This window comes from Grampus griseus, assembly GCF_964374135.1.
Source record: "Grampus griseus genome assembly, chromosome: 14".
NCBI classification, from domain to species: Eukaryota; Metazoa; Chordata; class Mammalia; order Artiodactyla; family Delphinidae; genus Grampus; species Grampus griseus.
The window spans coordinates 37,344,718-37,362,762 of NC_139008.1; the positions used below are offsets into that span (position 1 = coordinate 37,344,718).

The 18,045-nt window shown below is 56.6% G+C and overlaps 1 protein-coding gene across 1 annotated transcript in view; it reads left to right on the top strand.

Annotated features, from left to right (window-relative positions):
• Positions 1-17,180, top strand: part of LOC309832916 (phospholipid-transporting ATPase ABCA3) — a 44,514-nt gene extending 27,334 nt beyond the window's left edge. The window contains exons 16-31 of the mRNA XM_082670965.1: positions 902-1,052; positions 3,305-3,403; positions 4,551-4,734; positions 5,507-5,810; positions 8,101-8,374; positions 10,064-10,268; positions 10,625-10,844; positions 11,116-11,274; positions 11,552-11,724; positions 12,331-12,459; positions 12,557-12,751; positions 14,497-14,684; positions 15,158-15,328; positions 15,578-15,768; positions 15,912-15,985; positions 16,360-17,180. Coding sequence (XP_082527091.1) covers positions 902-1,052; positions 3,305-3,403; positions 4,551-4,734; positions 5,507-5,810; positions 8,101-8,374; positions 10,064-10,268; positions 10,625-10,844; positions 11,116-11,274; positions 11,552-11,724; positions 12,331-12,459; positions 12,557-12,751; positions 14,497-14,684; positions 15,158-15,328; positions 15,578-15,768; positions 15,912-15,985; positions 16,360-16,491 — 2,849 coding nt within the window. The 3' untranslated portion in view covers positions 16,492-17,180. The remainder of the gene's footprint in view (positions 1-901; positions 1,053-3,304; positions 3,404-4,550; positions 4,735-5,506; positions 5,811-8,100; positions 8,375-10,063; positions 10,269-10,624; positions 10,845-11,115; positions 11,275-11,551; positions 11,725-12,330; positions 12,460-12,556; positions 12,752-14,496; positions 14,685-15,157; positions 15,329-15,577; positions 15,769-15,911; positions 15,986-16,359) is intronic.
• The last annotated feature ends 865 nt before the right edge of the window (positions 17,181-18,045 follow it).

Here is an 18,045-nt window from a genome sequence, read left to right on the forward strand (position 1 = left end):
GTTCCCGAAGGACCCCTGAGATCAAGCAGAGAGAGGCCTTCTCTAGACATCCTGTTCTGCTACCTGTGGGTAGAGACCTGAGGCCCCAGGCAGAGGGGCCTGGGAGAATGAAGAAGGAATGAAGCAGGTAGTCTTGATTTGGAGCATCATTCAGCTTTGAGCAGTGGACTAGCAGTCAAGTGCCAGGGCCACCAAGAGCAGGGGTGCCGTTGCAGAGACCAAGCCCGCTCTCCAGCCTTGCAGCTCCCAAACAAGTGAGGGGCCCACGGCACTGTCTAGGGCTGGTGGGCAGCACGTGGAGTCAGCCCCATCTTTGCTGTATGAGCATGGCTTCCCATCTCGAGGACAACTCATGGTCTAACATGGTCCTGGCATGCCAGGTCACATCCATGTCCCGCCAGCAGAAGGAGCCAATACAGAAGACCAGCACCCCACCCCCAGGACACCCCAGGATTTGCACCCCTCATATCTGCAGCTTCCTCTGACCAGCACACAGCCCTGAAAGCAGAAGGTGACCTAGTATGGTCACCATCAGGCTGGGGGGAGGCTGTAAGAGAGTGGCCTTTGCCCTTAGGTTCTGCTACTGAGAAAGCAGGGAGAAGGGGTTTTGGGGACAATTTGTACCCCAGTATCTGAGACTTGACATCTGAAGTCCAGCTCTGGTTTCACCTCCTTATCATGCTCAGCAACCCAGGTCCTCCAGCATCTCTCCCCAGCGGGTGGAGGTGGGGTGGTGAGACCCTCAGGGCAGTATTGAGGTGCCCTGAGATGCATCAATTCCAGTTCACTTGCCCCAGCTCTGCAGCCCCTTTCCCAGGAGCCTGACCTGCAGGAGCCCGGGGCCCTGGGTGGGCCAGGAGGAGAGTGGGATGCAGCCTCACTGGGCTCCTGGGTGTACCAGGCGCAGGCTACCACATGACGCTGGTGAAGGAGCCTCACTGCAACCCCGAGGGCATCTCCCGGCTGGTCCACCACCATGTCCCCAACGCCACCCTGGAGAGCAGTGCCGGAGCAGAGCTGTCGTTCATTCTTCCCAAGGAGAGCACACACAGGTACATACATGTCCCAGAGAGCACGGACAGGTACACATCCTAGAGAGACCAAGCACAGGCACGTGTGTGTCCCAGAGCACTCACAGGTACAGATCTGAGAAGGAGGTTCAGGGGGCCTTAAGGACTCCGTGTGTAGAGTCACCCGCCCTGCACCTGTGTGGCTTGGCCAGGGGCACCTCTTAGTTCCTGGGCCTGTGATGGTCGGTATCCAGTGAATCTGCTTGCTGGGCCCAGGGTGCCAGGCCTCCCTGTGCATCAGGGCTGTACCCGAGAGGGAGAAGAGTGGCTCATCACAGGGTACTCAGTGCCCTGGTGCCATCCACACTCGGCACGAGGCTCACTCCTCACACTGCAGCCACTCAGGGTTAGTGTGCAGCTGTGAACTCGTGTGTCTACTTGGTCTCAGAATCTGAGTCATGAACACAGGCCTCATAAACAGAGCAGACTCCTGGTGTGGGGAGGTAAAAAACAAACTCTTTAAGTCACATTCAGAAACTTCGGAATAGAAGACTTAAAAGTACATTAATCTTGCTGCAATCTGGATTGAGAAATGTTGTTTTAATCACGACAGTGTTCTCTGACTCATTTTTTTTTTAATTAATTAATTTATTTATTTTTGGCTGTGTTGGGTCTTTGTTGTGCGCGGGCTTTCTCTAGTTGCAGCTAGCAAGGGATATTCTTAGTTGCGGTGCACGGGCTTCTCATTGCAGCGGCTTCTCTTCTTGCGGGGCATGGGCTCTAGGCATGCGGGCTTCAGTAGTTGTGGCTCGCAGGCTCAGTAGTTGTGGTTCGCAGGCTCTAGAGAGCAGGCTCAGTAGTTGTGGTGCACAAGCTTAGTTGCTCTGTGGCATGTGGGATCCTCCTGGACCAGGGCTCGAACCCAGTCCCCTGCATTGGCAGGCAGATTTTTTTTTTTTTTTTTTGGCTGCGTTGGGTCTTCGTTCCTATGTGCGGGCTTTCTCTAGTTGCGGTGAGCTGGGGCTACTCTTCGTTGCGGTGCATGGGCTTCTCATTGCGGTGACTTCTCTTCTTGTGGAGCATGGGCTCTAGGCGCATGGGCTTCAGTAGTTGTAGCTTGCGGGCTCTAGAGCACAGGCTCAGTAGTTACGGTGCACGGGCTTAGTTGCTCCGCGGCATGTGGGATCTTCCCAGACCAAGACTCGAACCTGTGTCTCCTGCATTGGCAGGCAGATTCTTAACCACTGAGCCACCAGGGAAGCCCAGCAGACGGATTCTTAACCACTGCTCCACCAGGGGAGTCCTCTCTGACTTAGATATAGTATAATTTGTTTTACACCTACTCTGTTATCACACACACACAAATGTGCTAATGCACATCCTTTTAGAAAAATCTTTGTCAACATCTCCAATGACCCCTTAGAATAGATTCCCAATAGTGGGGTAAATTTTACCAGATTCACTTCTGGAAAGGTGATGTGTTTGACTTCCCCAGCAGCAGCATAGGGGAGTGTCCATTTACTCCACAGTTGCCAACTTTGAGTAAAATTTCTTATTAATATTTGTGTATCTAATGGGTGAAAGTGGCACACACACACGTAATTGGCATTTTGTATTTCTTCCATTCCTGCTGGCGGGAGGTTGACCGCTTCCCATGCTTATTGGGCTATAAGCGTCGCTTCTTCTGCGTGTTGCATGTTCACGGCTTATGTATTAACATCAACCATTTGTGTCGCAACATTTTCTGATTTGTTGCTGCCTTTTAATTTTGTGGGATTTTTTTCCCCCTGCAGATGGGATTAATGGGTTATATCTTTTCCTTTGTTATTTCTTCTTAGAAAGTACTTCCCTACCCAATAAGTAAAAGAATATTCATCAATTTCTTTTGGTTTGCTTTGTGATTTCATGTAGGTGTATAGGTATCGAAGAGTGCCTTATAGGCCAACATACTCAAAAAATGTTATGTGTGGGAATTCCTTGGTGGTCTCGTGGTTAGGATTCAGCACTTTCCCTGCTGTGACCTGGGTTCAATCCCTGGTCGGGGAACTGAGATCCTGCTAGCTGTGCGGCATGGCCAAAAAAAAAAAAGATTATTAAAAAAGAAATGTTACATGGGGGGAGAAAGGGTGTGCAGGGGAAGAACAAAGCCTAACTTTTTTTTTTTTTTTGAGAAGGCATCTCAAGGAGCTAACCTTCCTTTGCTCCTCCCCCGTACAGCACAGAGGTGATTATTTAGAAACAAATTATCTAGAAAGTCACTGAGAAGTGACTCATCACTCGGTCTTTTTCTTCAGGTTTGAAAGTCTTTTTGCTAAACTGGAGAAGAAGCAGAAGGAGCTGGGCATCGCCAGCTTCGGGGCCTCTGTCACCACCATGGAGGAAGTCTTCCTGCGGTAAGTAAACGTGCGTCTGCATCTGTCTAGGGCTCAGCCTTGATGATTTTTCTGAAGTGTGATAATAAAGCAATCCCCTTGATAGTCATCTGGAACACCCATCTGAGGTGGACCTACAGCCTGGGGGGGTGGGCAGCAGGGCAGTGGGCCGGCTGTCAGGACCCGAGTTCACATCACAGCCCTATATATTAACACTTGCACAGACTCAGCCAGGTTCCTGACACGCGCAGTGACTCAGACAGCAGAGCAGCCGAGCTCTGATCACTGGAAACTCCACTCCCACGTTGTGAGTGTGTTGGCATCTTCCCTGGGGCCCCTCCCGGGAGCACCTCAGCAGCATCAGGCTGGCCAAGCTCCTCTCAGGTCTAGGTAATGATCCCGGAGTGTGTTTCCATCTTTGATGAAGATGTGGAATTTAGCCTTCACCCCTCAGAACTACGGGGTGAGCTCCAGACGGTTAATACATTGGTCAAACATTGCTTGAATGCTTTATTTAGCAGATATAGTGCTAAGAACAAGAAATACAAAAACTGTGAGATAGATGTTTTTCCTTTAGGATCGCATACCCTACAGGAGGCAACAGGATAAGTGACTATAAGTACAGTGCCGTTTGAGTCGGGTGGCTCCCTGGCTTCGGTGCGGCGCCAACACCAGGCTCCGCCACAAGGCCTGGCAGCCTTACCACCCACCCGCCCTCCATGCACCCGTCTCTGTCGCACCTGTCCCAGTGTTGCCCCTTCTGGAACACACTCTTCTGCTCCCTGGTCTCAGAGTGACAGTGAGCACCCCGAGCCACGGTGTCCTGTATTGTGACAAGCCCTCCTGGTGCTGCCATCGTGCCTCAAGCCCCATCCTGTCCCTCTGGAAAGCCCGGGTTATAAATGCTGACTTCGATCAGTCTCCCTGGCAGACCAGGAGGCCCTCATGGGCAGGGCCCTGTCTAGTTGTCTCTCTCCTGGACTTTGCTTGGCTGCCATAGCTGGTGTCCTGGAGATACTTATCGATGAATGAGTGAATGAACAAATGAAGTCCCAGCTGATGGAGCAGATGGCGCTCTGCTTTAGTGCCCCTGACAGTCGCCCGCCTTTGCTGCCCCTCTCCCTCCCCGAGGAGCTGAGTTGTGACTGGGCCTCCATGTCTCGACCAGGGTCGGTAAGCTGGTGGACACCAGCATGGACATCCAAGCCATCCAGCTCCCTGCCCTGCAGTACCAGCACGAGAGGCGGGCGAGTGACTGGGCTGTGGACAGCCACCTGTGCGGGATGATGGACCCGACTGACGGCGTCGGCACCCTGATTGAGGAGAACACTGCCGTCAGGCTCAACACCGGGGTGAGACTGCGCGACCTCGAGCACTGCATGAGTTAGAGGCCGCGGGGGCAGATGTGAGCATAGGGAGGGTCAGCACTCTGGGAAGAGGGCAGATTACAGCTCGTGCTCCCATGGGCTGGCAGGCAGAAGGAAAACCTGGAACATTTTAGTCGAGTACCTGTCGTTTCTCGTTGTTCTAACCTGGCCACTCACAAATAAGGGTGAACACTGCTTATAAGGCTAACAGTACCCCGTGTACCGAGAGCTTAGAGCTTGCTATGTGCCCAGCACCCAGTGAGACAGAGGGCAGCACCGGTCCCGTTTTACAGACAGGAAGCTGAGGCCTGGGCCAAGGTCGAATGGGCAGCACATGGCGGAGCTGGGCTCTGGTCCCTGCCGGCCTGACCTGCACTTAGAGGACAGTGAAGGGCTGAGCGTGGGGAATATAGGCAGTGGGGGCAGGTTTGTCCATTTCCTCTGCTGTGAGGTTGGCCAGAGTCCTCTGACCAGGAGCATGGGGAAAGCAGAGGCCTCAGCTCCCCTCTGGGATAGCAGAGGGTCCCTTAACCTTCTTCCATGGTGGAATAGTGCCTGCCCTGCCGCCACAGCTGGTGTGAGACCCCCAGGGCCCATTTGGGACCTATGGGGATGTGTTCTTGTGGGTCTTCCATGTCATCGACTGGGCCCCAGGAGAAGCCCTGGCTCATGTGCAGACCGTGCCTGCTGCTGGAGGGCGGGGTCAGGCACTGGCTCTGTGGTGGCGGTTGTATCACCCTCATCCCCTCTGTCGCAGTTGGCCCTCCACTGCCAGCAGTTCTGGGCCATGTTCCTGAAGAAGGCCGCATACAGCTGGCGGGAGTGGAAGATGGTAACGGCCCAGGTCCTGGTCCCTCTGACATGCATCACCCTGGCCCTCCTGGCCATCAACTACTCCTCCGAGATCTTCGATGACCCCCTCCTGAAGCTGACCTTGGCCGAGTATGGCAGAACCATCGTGCCCTTCTCGGTTCCCGGGACCTCTCGGCTGGATCAGCAGCTGTCAGAGCATTTGAAAGACATGCTGCAGGCTGAGGACCAGGAACCTCGAGAGGTGCTGGGTAAGGGGTGTCCCCAGGCGGCTTGGGGCCCAAGTTGTGCTGTCAGAGCCTGCCTCTCAACCAAGGCATTGTGGACATTTGGGGTGGTTCTTTGCTTAGCAGCATTCCTGGCATCACCCCACTCCAGACATTGCCAGGTGTCCCCTGGGGGAGAAAATCTTTGCCCTGAGTCAAAGGAAGACAAAAGTCCACGTCTCTAGGGCTAAACTATGTCCAGGCAGTCATTTACAGAAGTCAGATTCTTCAGGACCATTTACAAATGAAATGTAAAACCTCAGCAATGTTTACGTTACCTTTTTTTGTTTGAGAGGACGGTCACGATATGCCTTATGTGACATGGTGTTTTCTTACCACATCCTAAAACTGAAACTATCTCGTGTCCCTGGCGGTGGCAGTTGGACACTGCCCTGGCTTTAGAGCAGGCATCGCACTCTAGTTAAATGGAATATGCTTGAAGTTTTTCACGTTTTTCTGCTCCCCTCCCACTTCCTGGCCAGCAGCTTTGAGGTTCAGCACGCTGATGGTTCCAAAATCTTGGCAGGAGTCAGGTTCCTCTTTAGGAAAATGTCGACCGTATCAACGGCCTAGAGCAGGCCGGCACTGCCAGGGGCACCGCTGCCAGAAGGAGCTGTTGCAGCCGGAGTCCCTGCTTGGCCTGCCAGCGATCAGGGCCCTGAGTAGCCCTACTGACAGTGGTGGGCACCTTGTTTGTCACCCCCATTCCATCCCATCTTGTTTTCTGGCTGTCACTCAGCCTGGTGTGAAGATCTCAGGGCTGTCATGGTGCGTGGTGGCTCCAGGGATTTAGAACAGTACCGTAGATGCCCGGGCCTGAGAGGGTGTGGAAGGCCAGACTGCCTGCTCCCTCATGGAGCGTGGGGACTTTCAGTCCTGAGCACCTTACTGTGGGTGAATTACGCTGCACCTAACGCATCTGACCCTTTTCCTTGTGTGCCAAGAGCCACAGCAAACCTTGCCAGGAGCCTCTATAACTGTCTCCATTAGGATTCACCAACGGGTCCCTGTCCCCTTGCTGACACTGGGGTCCCACAGTGTGGGTGTCATTGCTGTCCCCAGGCGACAGCTGAGTGAGAGGCAAGGCGGGAGCAATGAGTATGTGTGAGATGCTGGTTCCCTGCAGCCGCGCGGCCAGCTCTGGGCTGGGCAGTGTGTGCTCGTGAGCTAGTGGAACTGAATGCCCCCAAGGTCACTCGGGCAGCTGACCCCACCCCCATCAGAACCCCCACTTGCTCTGTGCCACAGCTAAGGAGCAAAGTGACGGGCCTGGCATGATTAGGATTCTGTTGCTGCCCTTGGGTTGCAGGAGAATGCCAGGCATATGGGCTGCCCAGAACCCAACTGCCTAGAGAATCTGATGTGAAGTGGAGATTCGCTGGAGCTCATTCGTGTGCCAAGAGAACAGCTCCTTCTCCCAGGGCCTTCTCCCTCAGGCCACTCTTTTTAAAAACTCTTTTTTTTTTTTTTTTATGATTATAAAAGGGTACTTACGGGCTTCCCTGGTGGCGCAGTGGTTGAGAGTCCGCCTGCCGATGCAGGGGACACAGGTTCGTGCCCTGGTCCGGGAAGATCCCACATGCCGTGGAGTGGCTGGGCCCGTGAGCCATGGCCGCTGAGCCTGCGCGTCCGGAGCCTGTGCTCCGCAACTGGAGAGGCCACGACAGTGAGAGGCCTGCGTACAGCAAAAAAAGGAAAAAAAAAAAAAAAAAAAAAAGGGTACTTATTCCTTCTATGAAAACTGGAAAAACAGAGACATAGAGGGACAGTCCAGTGTAATTGCACCCTTGGAGGTAGCCCCTCACCCACCCCCGTGGTCCTGAGGGCTGGTCCAAGCCCACCTAGGGCCACCCCTCCCTGCACCTGACTGGGAGCTTCGCCCTTCAGGCCGCTCAGAGGTTTCCACAGCTCTGACTTCTGGATCCTCACCTCCTCCTGATCCAGCCTCTTCCTGCCACGTTGACCCTGGCCCAGGTCCGGGCCTGTATCTCTGAGAGGCCCTTTAGTGTGTGTATGTGTGTGAACAGGGGGTTTGTGGGGGAGAAGGAAGAGCCTGCCCTGCCACTCAGCTCCTGTGGCTATGGGGGTGTCCCCCCCGAGACCTGCAGCCCTAGGTCCTGCTGCTCCCACCACGTGGCCCCATGGTCCGTGAACAGTGTGCGGGTGGAAGGTGATGCATCCTTTCTGCTGTTCCTCCGGCCCTTCAGAGCCCCACAGAGCAGGGCCTCAGAGGGGGACGCAGGACGCTGCTGACTCTGCCATTGCCCACCCCCAGGTGACCTGGAGGAGTTCCTGATTTTCAGGGCCTCGGTGGAGGGGGGCGGCTTTAACGAGCGGTGCCTGGTGGCGGCATCCTTCAGAGACGTGGGCGAGCGCACGGTGGTCACTGCCCTGTTCAACAACCAGGCGTACCACTCACCGGCCACCGCACTGGCCATCGTGGACAACCTTCTGTTCAAGCTGCTGTGCGGCCCTCAGGCCTCCATCATGGTCTCCAACTACCCTCAGCCCCGGAGTGCCCTGCAGGCCGCCAAGGATCAGTTCAACGAGTATGTGCACTGTCCCCCCGCCCCTCAGGACCCCATCCCCGCATGGTCAGGACCTGGCCTAGCCCAGTCAGGACCCTGCTCCCATCAGGTCGGGACCCCGCACCAGGCCTGACCACCTCGGGCACTGCCAGGGACCCCCAAGGGCCATGGCAGTAAAAACAACATTGTTTCTGCCCTCAGGAATCTCCCAGTTCTTGGCTGGGGACTCCTGCCCCACATCCTTCTCGGCCTTCCACACTCAGCCTTCCCTTGGACAGCAGATAAGCTGGTGAGACCACAGCCCCCATACACCCAGGCCCCACGGGAGACTCCTGAGGATTTGGAGGGCCGTGCCCTCTTCCCAAATCTGCACCCAGCTCTTGCTGGCCACTGCCCCTGGGGGATCCGAGTGTCTGCTCCTGTCCAAGCTGCAGCACGCAGCTGTTGTGTGTGTTGCTGCCCCTCGGTGGCCTCGAGTCAGGGAGCCCATTGGGCATCTCTGTCCTTAGGCCTGTCACACCATCATGTGTGTGGGACTCTCCCTCTTCCTCGTTGCAGAGTCCCCAGACCTCTGGGGACTGTCCAGAGGAAGCCGGAAAAATCAATGAATTTCAGAACAATCATCCTACCTCAGGGCAGTTAATCAGTGGGGGGCGGCTTCATCCCCACTTCCCATTTTAGACTGTGCCCTGGCCCTCTAGTGTCTCCCTTCCCCTCTGCTCCCTCCCGTCCCCACCACGGAAGCAGAGACACAGCGGCGGTCCTCTGTTCTCGCCATGCTGGGGATCAGGCTGAGTTGGGCTTAGTAGGGTGACAGTGGACAAGGAACAGGAGTTTTTGTTTTGTTGTAACAGCTCTAGGAGATATAATCCACCTGCCATACAATTCACCTGTTCACGGTGTACAACTGAATAGTTTCTAGTGTATTCAGAGTCGTGGAGACATCACCACAATATAATTTTATTGAACGTTTTCATTATCCCTGAAAGAAACCCCGGGACCACTGGTAGTCACTCCCCATTCCTCTTTCCTCCAACTCTAAGCAGCCAGGAGTCTGCTTTCTGTCTCCGTGGATTTGCCTGTCCTGGACATTTCATGTAGATGGAATCAGATACCACGTGTGTGGCCTTTCATGACTGGCTTCTTTCACTCTCGAGCCTCATCCACGTTGTGTTAGCACTTCACTCAGTACCTAGCATCCATTTGTCCCAGCACCATTTGTTGAACCTTTCATGGTGTGGGATGTTTTAAGCTACAGAAGAATAATGCTGTCAGCGCTGGTTTCTGGAACATGTTGCTGGCACCTGAGGGTCCTGCCCACTCAAGAGCGGGGAGACGGCCACCACCCTGATGCTGTGCCCGACAGCGGGTCTGACTGGGGCAGCCAGAGAGAGCGAGGTGGAGGTCTCAGATCCATACCTGAGGGTCTGTGGGAGTGGGTGGCACGGGGACAGATTGAAGGCAACTGGGAGAGTGGCACTGCCATCATTGGGGATAGGATGTCCAGAGGAGAAGCTGTTCTCAGGGGGATGGAATTTTCCTGGTGCAGAGACCCTGAGGCTCTCATGTTCTCCCTTAAACCCTTTAGTGGCTGGGCCACTGCATCACCTGCTTTGGACAGTAGTGACCCAGCACTTGATACCCCCACCTTCCCGGACATGCTGTGCTCTGTCCCTGACCTGTCGGTGCGCCCCCTCCTCACCCCCACAGGGGCCGGAAGGGATTCGACATCGCCCTCAACTTGCTCTTCGCCATGGCGTTCTTGTCCAGCACGTTCTCCATCCTGGCGGTCAGCGAGAGGGCCATCCAGGCCAAGCACATGCAGTTTGTGAGCGGAGTCCACGTGGCTACTTTCTGGCTCTCGGCTCTGCTGTGGGACCTCATGTCCTTCCTCGTCCCCAGTCTGCTGCTGCTGGTGAGCTGCATGGTGCTGGGGCCCTTCACCCACGTGTCCAGGGGGCTTGCCTTGGGGACCCTGCGTGGACTGAAACCAGCCTGGGGTCCATGCTGGCAGCTCAGCCCCCGTTGTGGGAGGAGATTGGGAATGCCCTGGCAGCCCCCCTCGCCTGTCTGCACACCCCCAGCCTCTGCCCCACTTCGGTAGGTAGGTCCCTGGAGCAGGTGCCCTGGTGGACAGCTCCCTATTTCCTCAGGGAGGATGCCAGGAGAGCCTTGGAGGTGGGTGGGGGGCAGACAAGGCCAGAGGGGCTGATGGGCCTGGGCTCATGCGCCCCCTGAGGGCACGCCGGCCACCTGTCTGTGCTGCTGCAGGTGGTGTTCAAAGCCTTCGACGTGCACGCCTTCACGCAGGACGGCCACGTGGCCGACGCCCTGCTGCTGCTCATGCTCTATGGCTGGGCCATCATCCCCCTCATGTACCTGATGAGCTTCTTTTTCTCGGGGGCGGCCACTGCCTACACGAGGCTGACCATATTCAACATCTTGTCGGGCATCGCCACTTTCCTCGTGGTCACCATCATGCGCATCCCAGGTGGGAGCCAGGAGACCACCTCCCTGCACTCCCATCCCTGCACCCACAGAGCCGCTCAGCCCGATGGGGGAGGCCCAGATGGGGGCACCGGGCAGGCTGGTGGGGCCGCCTGCCAGAGGTGCTGCCCCGGAGGTCTGGTGCCTGATCCCTGGGGGAGGCACAGCTGGCTATGCAGGGAACTCCGGAAACCTGCCCTTCCCGATTGCTCTGTTCTTGGAGGCAGGTGTGGTGTGTCCTCCAGCGCTGACTTGTCTGTGCCTCCTCCCCACAGCGGTCAAGTTAGAAGAACTTTCCAGAACCCTGGACCGCGTGTTCCTGGTGCTGCCCAACCACTGTTTGGGGATGGCGGTCAGCAGCTTCTACGAGAACTACGAGACAAGGAGGTACTGCACCTCCTCCGAAGTGGCAGTCCACTACTGCCGGAAACACAGTGAGTGTCCAGGCCTCTCTTGGGACAGCCTGTCCCCCATCACAGGCACAAGGGCCACCTCGCATGGTGAAGCCACCAAAACGCAGGAGATGCTTGGGGCCCCCGTGTGGCAGTGACACACCCTCGGAAGCCCAGTGGGCCCCGCGCCAGCGCATCCTCCACCCTGGGGGCTGAGCGCAGGCACCTCACGGTCCCAGAGAGAGGGTCGTGGGCTGGGACCCCGGAGGGGAGGGGCGCTCAGGGCATGGGCACAGCACCCTGTCCCTTGCTTGCATAGACATCCAGTACCAGGAGAACTTCTATGCATGGAGCACTCCGGGGGTTGGCAGGTTCGTGACCTCCATGGCTACCTCAGGGTTTGCCTACCTCACCCTGCTCTTCCTCATTGAGACCGATCTGCTGTGGAGGCTGAAGGCCTGCCTGTGTGCCTTCCAGAGGAGGCGGGCGCTGGTGAGTGGTTCTGGGGCCCCCGTCTGGCCTCTGGCTGCTCTGCATTGGGCGCCCTCCAACCGAGGTTGGGCTTCCTTGAGGCCACCACACAGGGAGGGCCTCAGCACTGGCCACAGCCTGGCTGCGCGTCCACCGGCAGCGCTCACAGCCTGGGAGGGGCTGCGGCCTCACCGTCCCCAGGGGCTCTCTGTCCCAAGACCCTGAAGCCATGGAGTCGAGGGAGCCTGGGGCCTCAGGGACCACGGTCTCAGTGGAGGCGTGTGGACTGGGGCGCTCTCATGTTTGTCACATACATTCTCTCCCTAAACAAACAAAACCTGTTGAAACAACATTGGATGGACAGGGCTAATTGGGGCTAAGGTATTATGACTTTTCTAAGAAAAGGGGTTTCGTGGTTTTCTCCATGAGTCCTGCACCGTCCTTGTCCCTCAGGTAGTTTGTGTCTCCTCAAGGCAAATGTTAGCCCTTACAGCTGCCCAGCTCTCCTTGTGGGAGGTCTGAGTCGGCACACGTGGGGCTGAGCTGGGGTGAGTAGTTTAGCCCTTCCTCCCATGGGGAAGGACCGCTCTGGTGGGAGCTCACCCTGGTGGTCTTTCTCTGGAACAGACAGAAGTGTACACCCGGACGTCGGCGCTTCCTGAAGACCAGGATGTGGTGGATGAGAGGAACCGCATCCTGGCCCCCAGCCTGGACTCCCTGCTGGACACGCCTCTGATTATCAAGGAGCTCTCCAAGGTGAGGCAGGCCCTCCCTCCGCGGGTCTACCCCCCAGCCGGCTCCCGGCTGTCCTCAGGCCTCCCCACAGCTGTGTTTTCTCCCGGGCACTGTGCAGGTGTATGAGCAGCGAGCACCCCTCCTCGCCGTGGACAAGGTCTCCCTCGCAGTCCAGAAAGGGGAGTGCTTCGGCCTGCTGGGTTTCAATGGAGCCGGCAAAACCACGACTTTCAAAATGCTGACCGGGGAGGAGACCATTACTTCTGGGGACGCCTTTGTTGGGGGCTACAGCATTAGCTCTGACATCGGGAAGGTGGGTACAGCCAGGGAGGCAAGAGGAAGGGCACCCGGGAGGTAGGGATGGGGCTTGTCTCTGGCTCATGGTTCATGGACAGCAGGACAAGGCAGTGACCATGGCCAAAGGTAAGCAAGTGATGAGGAGAAGACTGAGGAGATTACAGCCCCCTCGGCCAGAAGGGACCAGGCCTGGCAGGCGGGCCGAGACCGGGTCCCTCCCAGAGAAGCGGCTTCTCTGGACCTGGGCACAGAGTGGCACCCACAGAACTCTGCCCGCTGGAAAGAACTCTAGTCTGTGCGCGTAGATTTATAATAATGGTGTTCTGGGCTATTCAAACTAGGCGTTCCACCGAGAACCAAAAGCAGGATAAAATGTTAATGACAAACCACATGGTTAAGAGCATCTAAGAGCCCGAGGCATGGTGAAAACCTCCGCAATCTGCAAGCCCCGAGAGGCTCCACCGGAGCGCCCCTGCACAGAGGGCGCTGTGGTCCCAGTGACTTGGTTTAGGGACCTTATCGAGTGTATGGGGCAGAAACAAAGGGCCACCCCTGTAGGTTAGGATGAAGCAGGCTACCCTCCTGCTCTCCCTACCCCCCGGGGATTGCATGGACGGTTTCCCGTGTGCTGAGCAGGGCAGGGGAAGGAACAGAGAAGATGCCTGTGCCTGGGAATGACTGCATCTCCTGAACTGGCAGCAGGGGCTTCCAGGTGGCTCTGCCCCCACACTGCAGCTCACACCCTCTCTGCAGGAAGGCTTTCATCCTAGGCCTCCAAGAGCCCCTCACATAGTGCTTCAAGGCCTGTGAGCAGTGCACAAGCAAAGCAAACAAAGCAGACAGGGTGCTGTGGCTGGAGCCACAGACACAAGGGCTCCACAGCAGAACAAGCCCACCACTTTGGATTTGCCATTACCAGACCCAGATTATAAAACAACTGTGTTACTATGTTCAAAGAAATAGACAAGATTGAAATTATATGCAAGGAAGAGGAAACGGTAAATGTGATCTAGGAAATGGAGGCAAGGTGAGAAGCCTGAAATACGTTTAATCTGGTTCCCGCAAGAAAGGAGAGAACGGGGGGAAAGGTAGTAACTGCCATGGTCATGGCCAAGAACTTTCCCAGACCAATTAAGAACAGATTCCGGAAGTCTAAGAACCCCAAAGAGGTTAAAAGAAAAGAAACCACATCTCTGGAATCCACAGAAACCAGGCTTGCCTGTCCCCACCAGCTGCCGAATGTGGCTGGAGGTGGAGGCCTGCCACGCAGCATCCTGGCTGTGCTGAACGTAGCCACTTGCTCCAAGACCAGCTACCATGCCATCTGCCCAGGTGACACCCCACCCCAAAGGTGTTGCCAGCAAACATCTCTTAACAGAGGAGGAAAAAGAAAGGTCCCAGCACACATTAGATGTTTGTCAAGCGTCTAATGAACGGGTATCTGTCAGCTGTAAAGCATTGCATGGATACGGTCACTTTGTATAATCAATGCATTCTTGCACCCGTCTGCCCCTGTGCTGCCCGGGGTAGACTGGTCTCTGGCCTGTCTCTGACCCCTGGGTGGGGGGCAGTCTGGGTCCCGGTGCCTACCCAGCCACTGAGCCAGCCGAGCCCCTCCAGCAACCCCAACAAAGTGCTGCTCGGCAAACTTTGGCAGTGGGAGGCCGCCAGGGCCTGTGCACCAACTGAGGGACCACCCTAGACAGATCGCCTGAGAGAAACCCTCTGACCTGCTGTCTCCTGGCTGTGCTCCAACCCCAGATGCGGCAGCGGATTGGCTACTGCCCCCAGTTTGATGCCCTGCTGGACCACATGACGGGCCGGGAGACACTGGTCATGTACGCCCGGCTCCGGGGTGTCCCCGAGTGCTACATCGGTGCCTGCGTGGAGAACACGCTGCGGGGCTTGCTCCTGGAGCCGCATGCCAACAAGCTGGTCAGGACGTATAGGTGCGCCTGCGTCCCAGCCCCTGCCCTGCCCCCCGCCTCAGTGACCTCAGGCCTTCCCAGGGTGGAGTCAGGCTCTCCATTACCATAGAGCCAGGGGCACTCGGGTCAGGGGCTGGAGCTCCCACCCATCATTCCAGGATCAGTGAGGATTTGGCAGCATGGCCCAGGCAGGTCCAGATGAGAGGGGCTGCCCCTCAGGTTCCTGCTACCTGGAGGCACAGCCAGGACCCCCTGTCAGGCCCCCTTAGATGCAGACAGGTGGTGTTACTGCTCTGTGTGGGGCTGTGGACCGACCCCCTGGGCACAGCTCTCTCTAGGGCTTCCTACTCTATGAAGTGGGCTTTCCAGGCATGCTCACCTCATTCTTCTTCACCTGAGACACTCTGCCATCACTGGGCCCAGTCCTGTGCTGGGACCCGGGGAGCCCACGCTAATCATCCGCCTTGCCTTCCTCTGCACCCTCTCTGCCCTAGCGGCGGCAACAAGCGGAAGCTCAGCACCGGCATTGCCCTTCTTGGAGAGCCAGCAGTCATCTTCCTGGACGAGCCGTCCACTGGCATGGACCCCGTGGCCCGGCGCCTGCTCTGGGACACCGTGGCAAGGGCCCGCGAGTCTGGAAAGGCCATCGTCATCACCTCCCACAGGTAAAGCCAGGACCGGGGCTGTAGGAGGGGTGGGCCGGGAGGGGCTGGGTGGACAGAAGACCTGTCAGCATCTGGTGAAGAGTCTGAGGAGAATCCCTAGGCTCTACCATGTGGGCCACATCCTGAGTATGGGAATCAGGAACAGCCTGATCTGGGCATCAGTACTTTCCCATGTGCACAGCTTTTGATGTGGAGGGTGGGCATCAGCATTCCCCAGTGCTATATCAGGCCTCCACTCCCTCTCCCCAGCATGGAGGAGTGTGAGGCCTTGTGCACCCGGCTGGCCATCATGGTGCAGGGTCAGTTCAAGTGCCTGGGCAGCCCACAGCACCTCAAGAGCAAGTTTGGCAGTGGCTACTCCCTACGGGCCAAGATCCGGAGTGACAGGCAGCAGGAGGCCCTGGAAGAGTTCAAGGCATTCGTGGACCTGACCTTCCCAGGTATGTGCTGCTGTGCAGAGGTCATCTGTGCGTCTGTCCATCCCTGACCCCTGGGACAAGGGCTACAATTCCAAGGGCCTGGGCCGCCCTCCCCTGACCATCCAGCCCAGCCCTCAGGGGGACACGGTCTCTCCTTTGTGCAGGCAGCGTCCTGGAAGATGAGCACCAAGGGATGGTCCATTACCACCTGCCTGGCAATGACCTCAGCTGGGCGAAGGTGAGCTTGGGCCCCACTGGACCTCCAGCAGTTGCTCCTTCTCCAGCCAGCTGTTTCCAAGGAGGAATCACTTCCAGTTTCTCCTCTAACACTCACCCTAGTATTTGCTAGGTTTGGGGGTTTATACCTCAGATATCTGAGTTGGAAAAAAAATGGTGCAAAAAAGGAGACTGGCCCAGAGAGGTAACACATCTTGCCCAAAGGTCATACTCTGAGCTGGGAAGAGTCAGGAGGAAGCCTGGTGCTGGGGCCTGCTCACCCCGTGCAGGGGTAGGATCTCTGGTGACCTTACCATCCCCTATGGCCAGAGGAGTCCCAGACCAGCTGAGGAGCCAGGCCCTGCCTTGTTAACAGTGGCTTTTCTGCTTCCAAAGGTGTTTGGTGTTCTGGAGAAGGCCAAGGAGAAGTATGGCATGGATGACTACTCTGTGAGCCAGATCTCGCTGGAGCAGGTCTTCCTAAGCTTCGCCCACCTGCAGCCACCTGTTGAGGACGAGGGGCCGTGAGGAGCCGGGCTCACAGATGGGCATCCTCTCTCGCTCCGAGTTCACCTCATCCTGCACCTTTATTTCTGATCACTGTTTTCTACAATGGATTCAAGAATCAAGGCACAGTATGGACCGGGTGTGTCGCGCCCTCATGCCGGGAAGCAGCATGGGAATGTCCACGTCTCAGGCATTCTGAAGCCCGCTGTCCAAAACTCAAGATCCCCACCAAGAGCGTGTTGGGCAGTCTGTGCGGGCAGGCTGCGGGGTCTGGGCGGAGAGCTGTCCCGGAAGGGGCCTCACTGACCCAGGGGTCAAGAGTACCCAGCCATATCCCTGCATTTGCACCTGGCACGGAGCTTCCCAGGGGAGGCTTGCAGGACAGTGGGCATCGGGCTCACCAGGCTGCCCAGGATGGACAGAAAGATGCCTGTCGCTGTCCTCAGGGGAGATGCAGCTGAATTAGGCACTGAGGTCTTGGTTTCCAGTGCAGCTGGGTGTCCTGGAGTCCCTCTCCTGAGAGGGTGGACACTGCACCAGACAGAGCCGGCCTTGAGCCCGGTGTCATCCCACCAGCATCTTCCAGAGTGACCAGTGAGGGGAGGGGTGAGCCACGGGCCGGGAGGCCAGTTGGGGACCACCATGGGGCTGAGCGGCCACCCATGGAGGGCACACCTAGTGCGTGGTGACTGTCCGCAAAATAAAGGCTGGGAGGGAACATAACCGTGGTCTGTGAGTCACGAGGTGGGCCTGCGGGCCCCGTCACCCAGCGCAGTCCCAGCACGAGCCTCCTGTATCAAGTTCCAGACAAAAACAAGTGCTCGTTTTTCCCAGTACGTAGTCAATTTACAGAACTTGCTGCTGTGGAATAAGCCAAAAATGCAAGTGCACAATCAGGGTAGCTAAATGGCCACCTGGAAGACCCTTCATCCAGGGTGAGGAAAGAGGCATGTAGGGTTGGCAGAGGAGGGTGTGGAGCTGGGTGGGCAGGAGGCCTTTGGCTCCAGGGCCACTTGGCTTTACACCATTTTCCAGGAGAGTTTTCTTCAGCATCAGCTCCCTTTTATTAATAAGACGCACTCATTTCTTATGGCTTTTTTTTTTTTTTTTTTTTTTGCGGTACACAGGTCCCTCACTGTTGTGGCCTCTCCCGTTGCGGAGCATAGGCTCCGGACGCACAGGCTCAGCGGCCATGGCTTACGGGCCCAGCCGCTCCGTGGCATGTGGGATCTTCCCGGCCCGGGGCACGAACTCGTGTCCCCTGCATCGGCAGGCGGACTCACTGCACCACCAGGGAAGCCCAATGGCTTTCTTTTTAACCTTTTTTTTAGTGGTTTGAGAGACGGCAATTTTTATTTGTTTGTTTATTTATTTATTTATTTATTTAGCTGTATTGGGTCTTCATTGCTGTGCACAGGCTTTCTGTAGTTGTGGCAAGCACGAGCTACTTTTCATTGCAGTACGCGAGCTGCTCATTGCGGTGGCTTCTCTTGTTGCGGAGCACGGGCTCTAGGCGCACGGGCTTCAGTAGTTGTGGTTTGTGAGCTCTAGAGAGCAGGCTCAGTAGTTATGGCT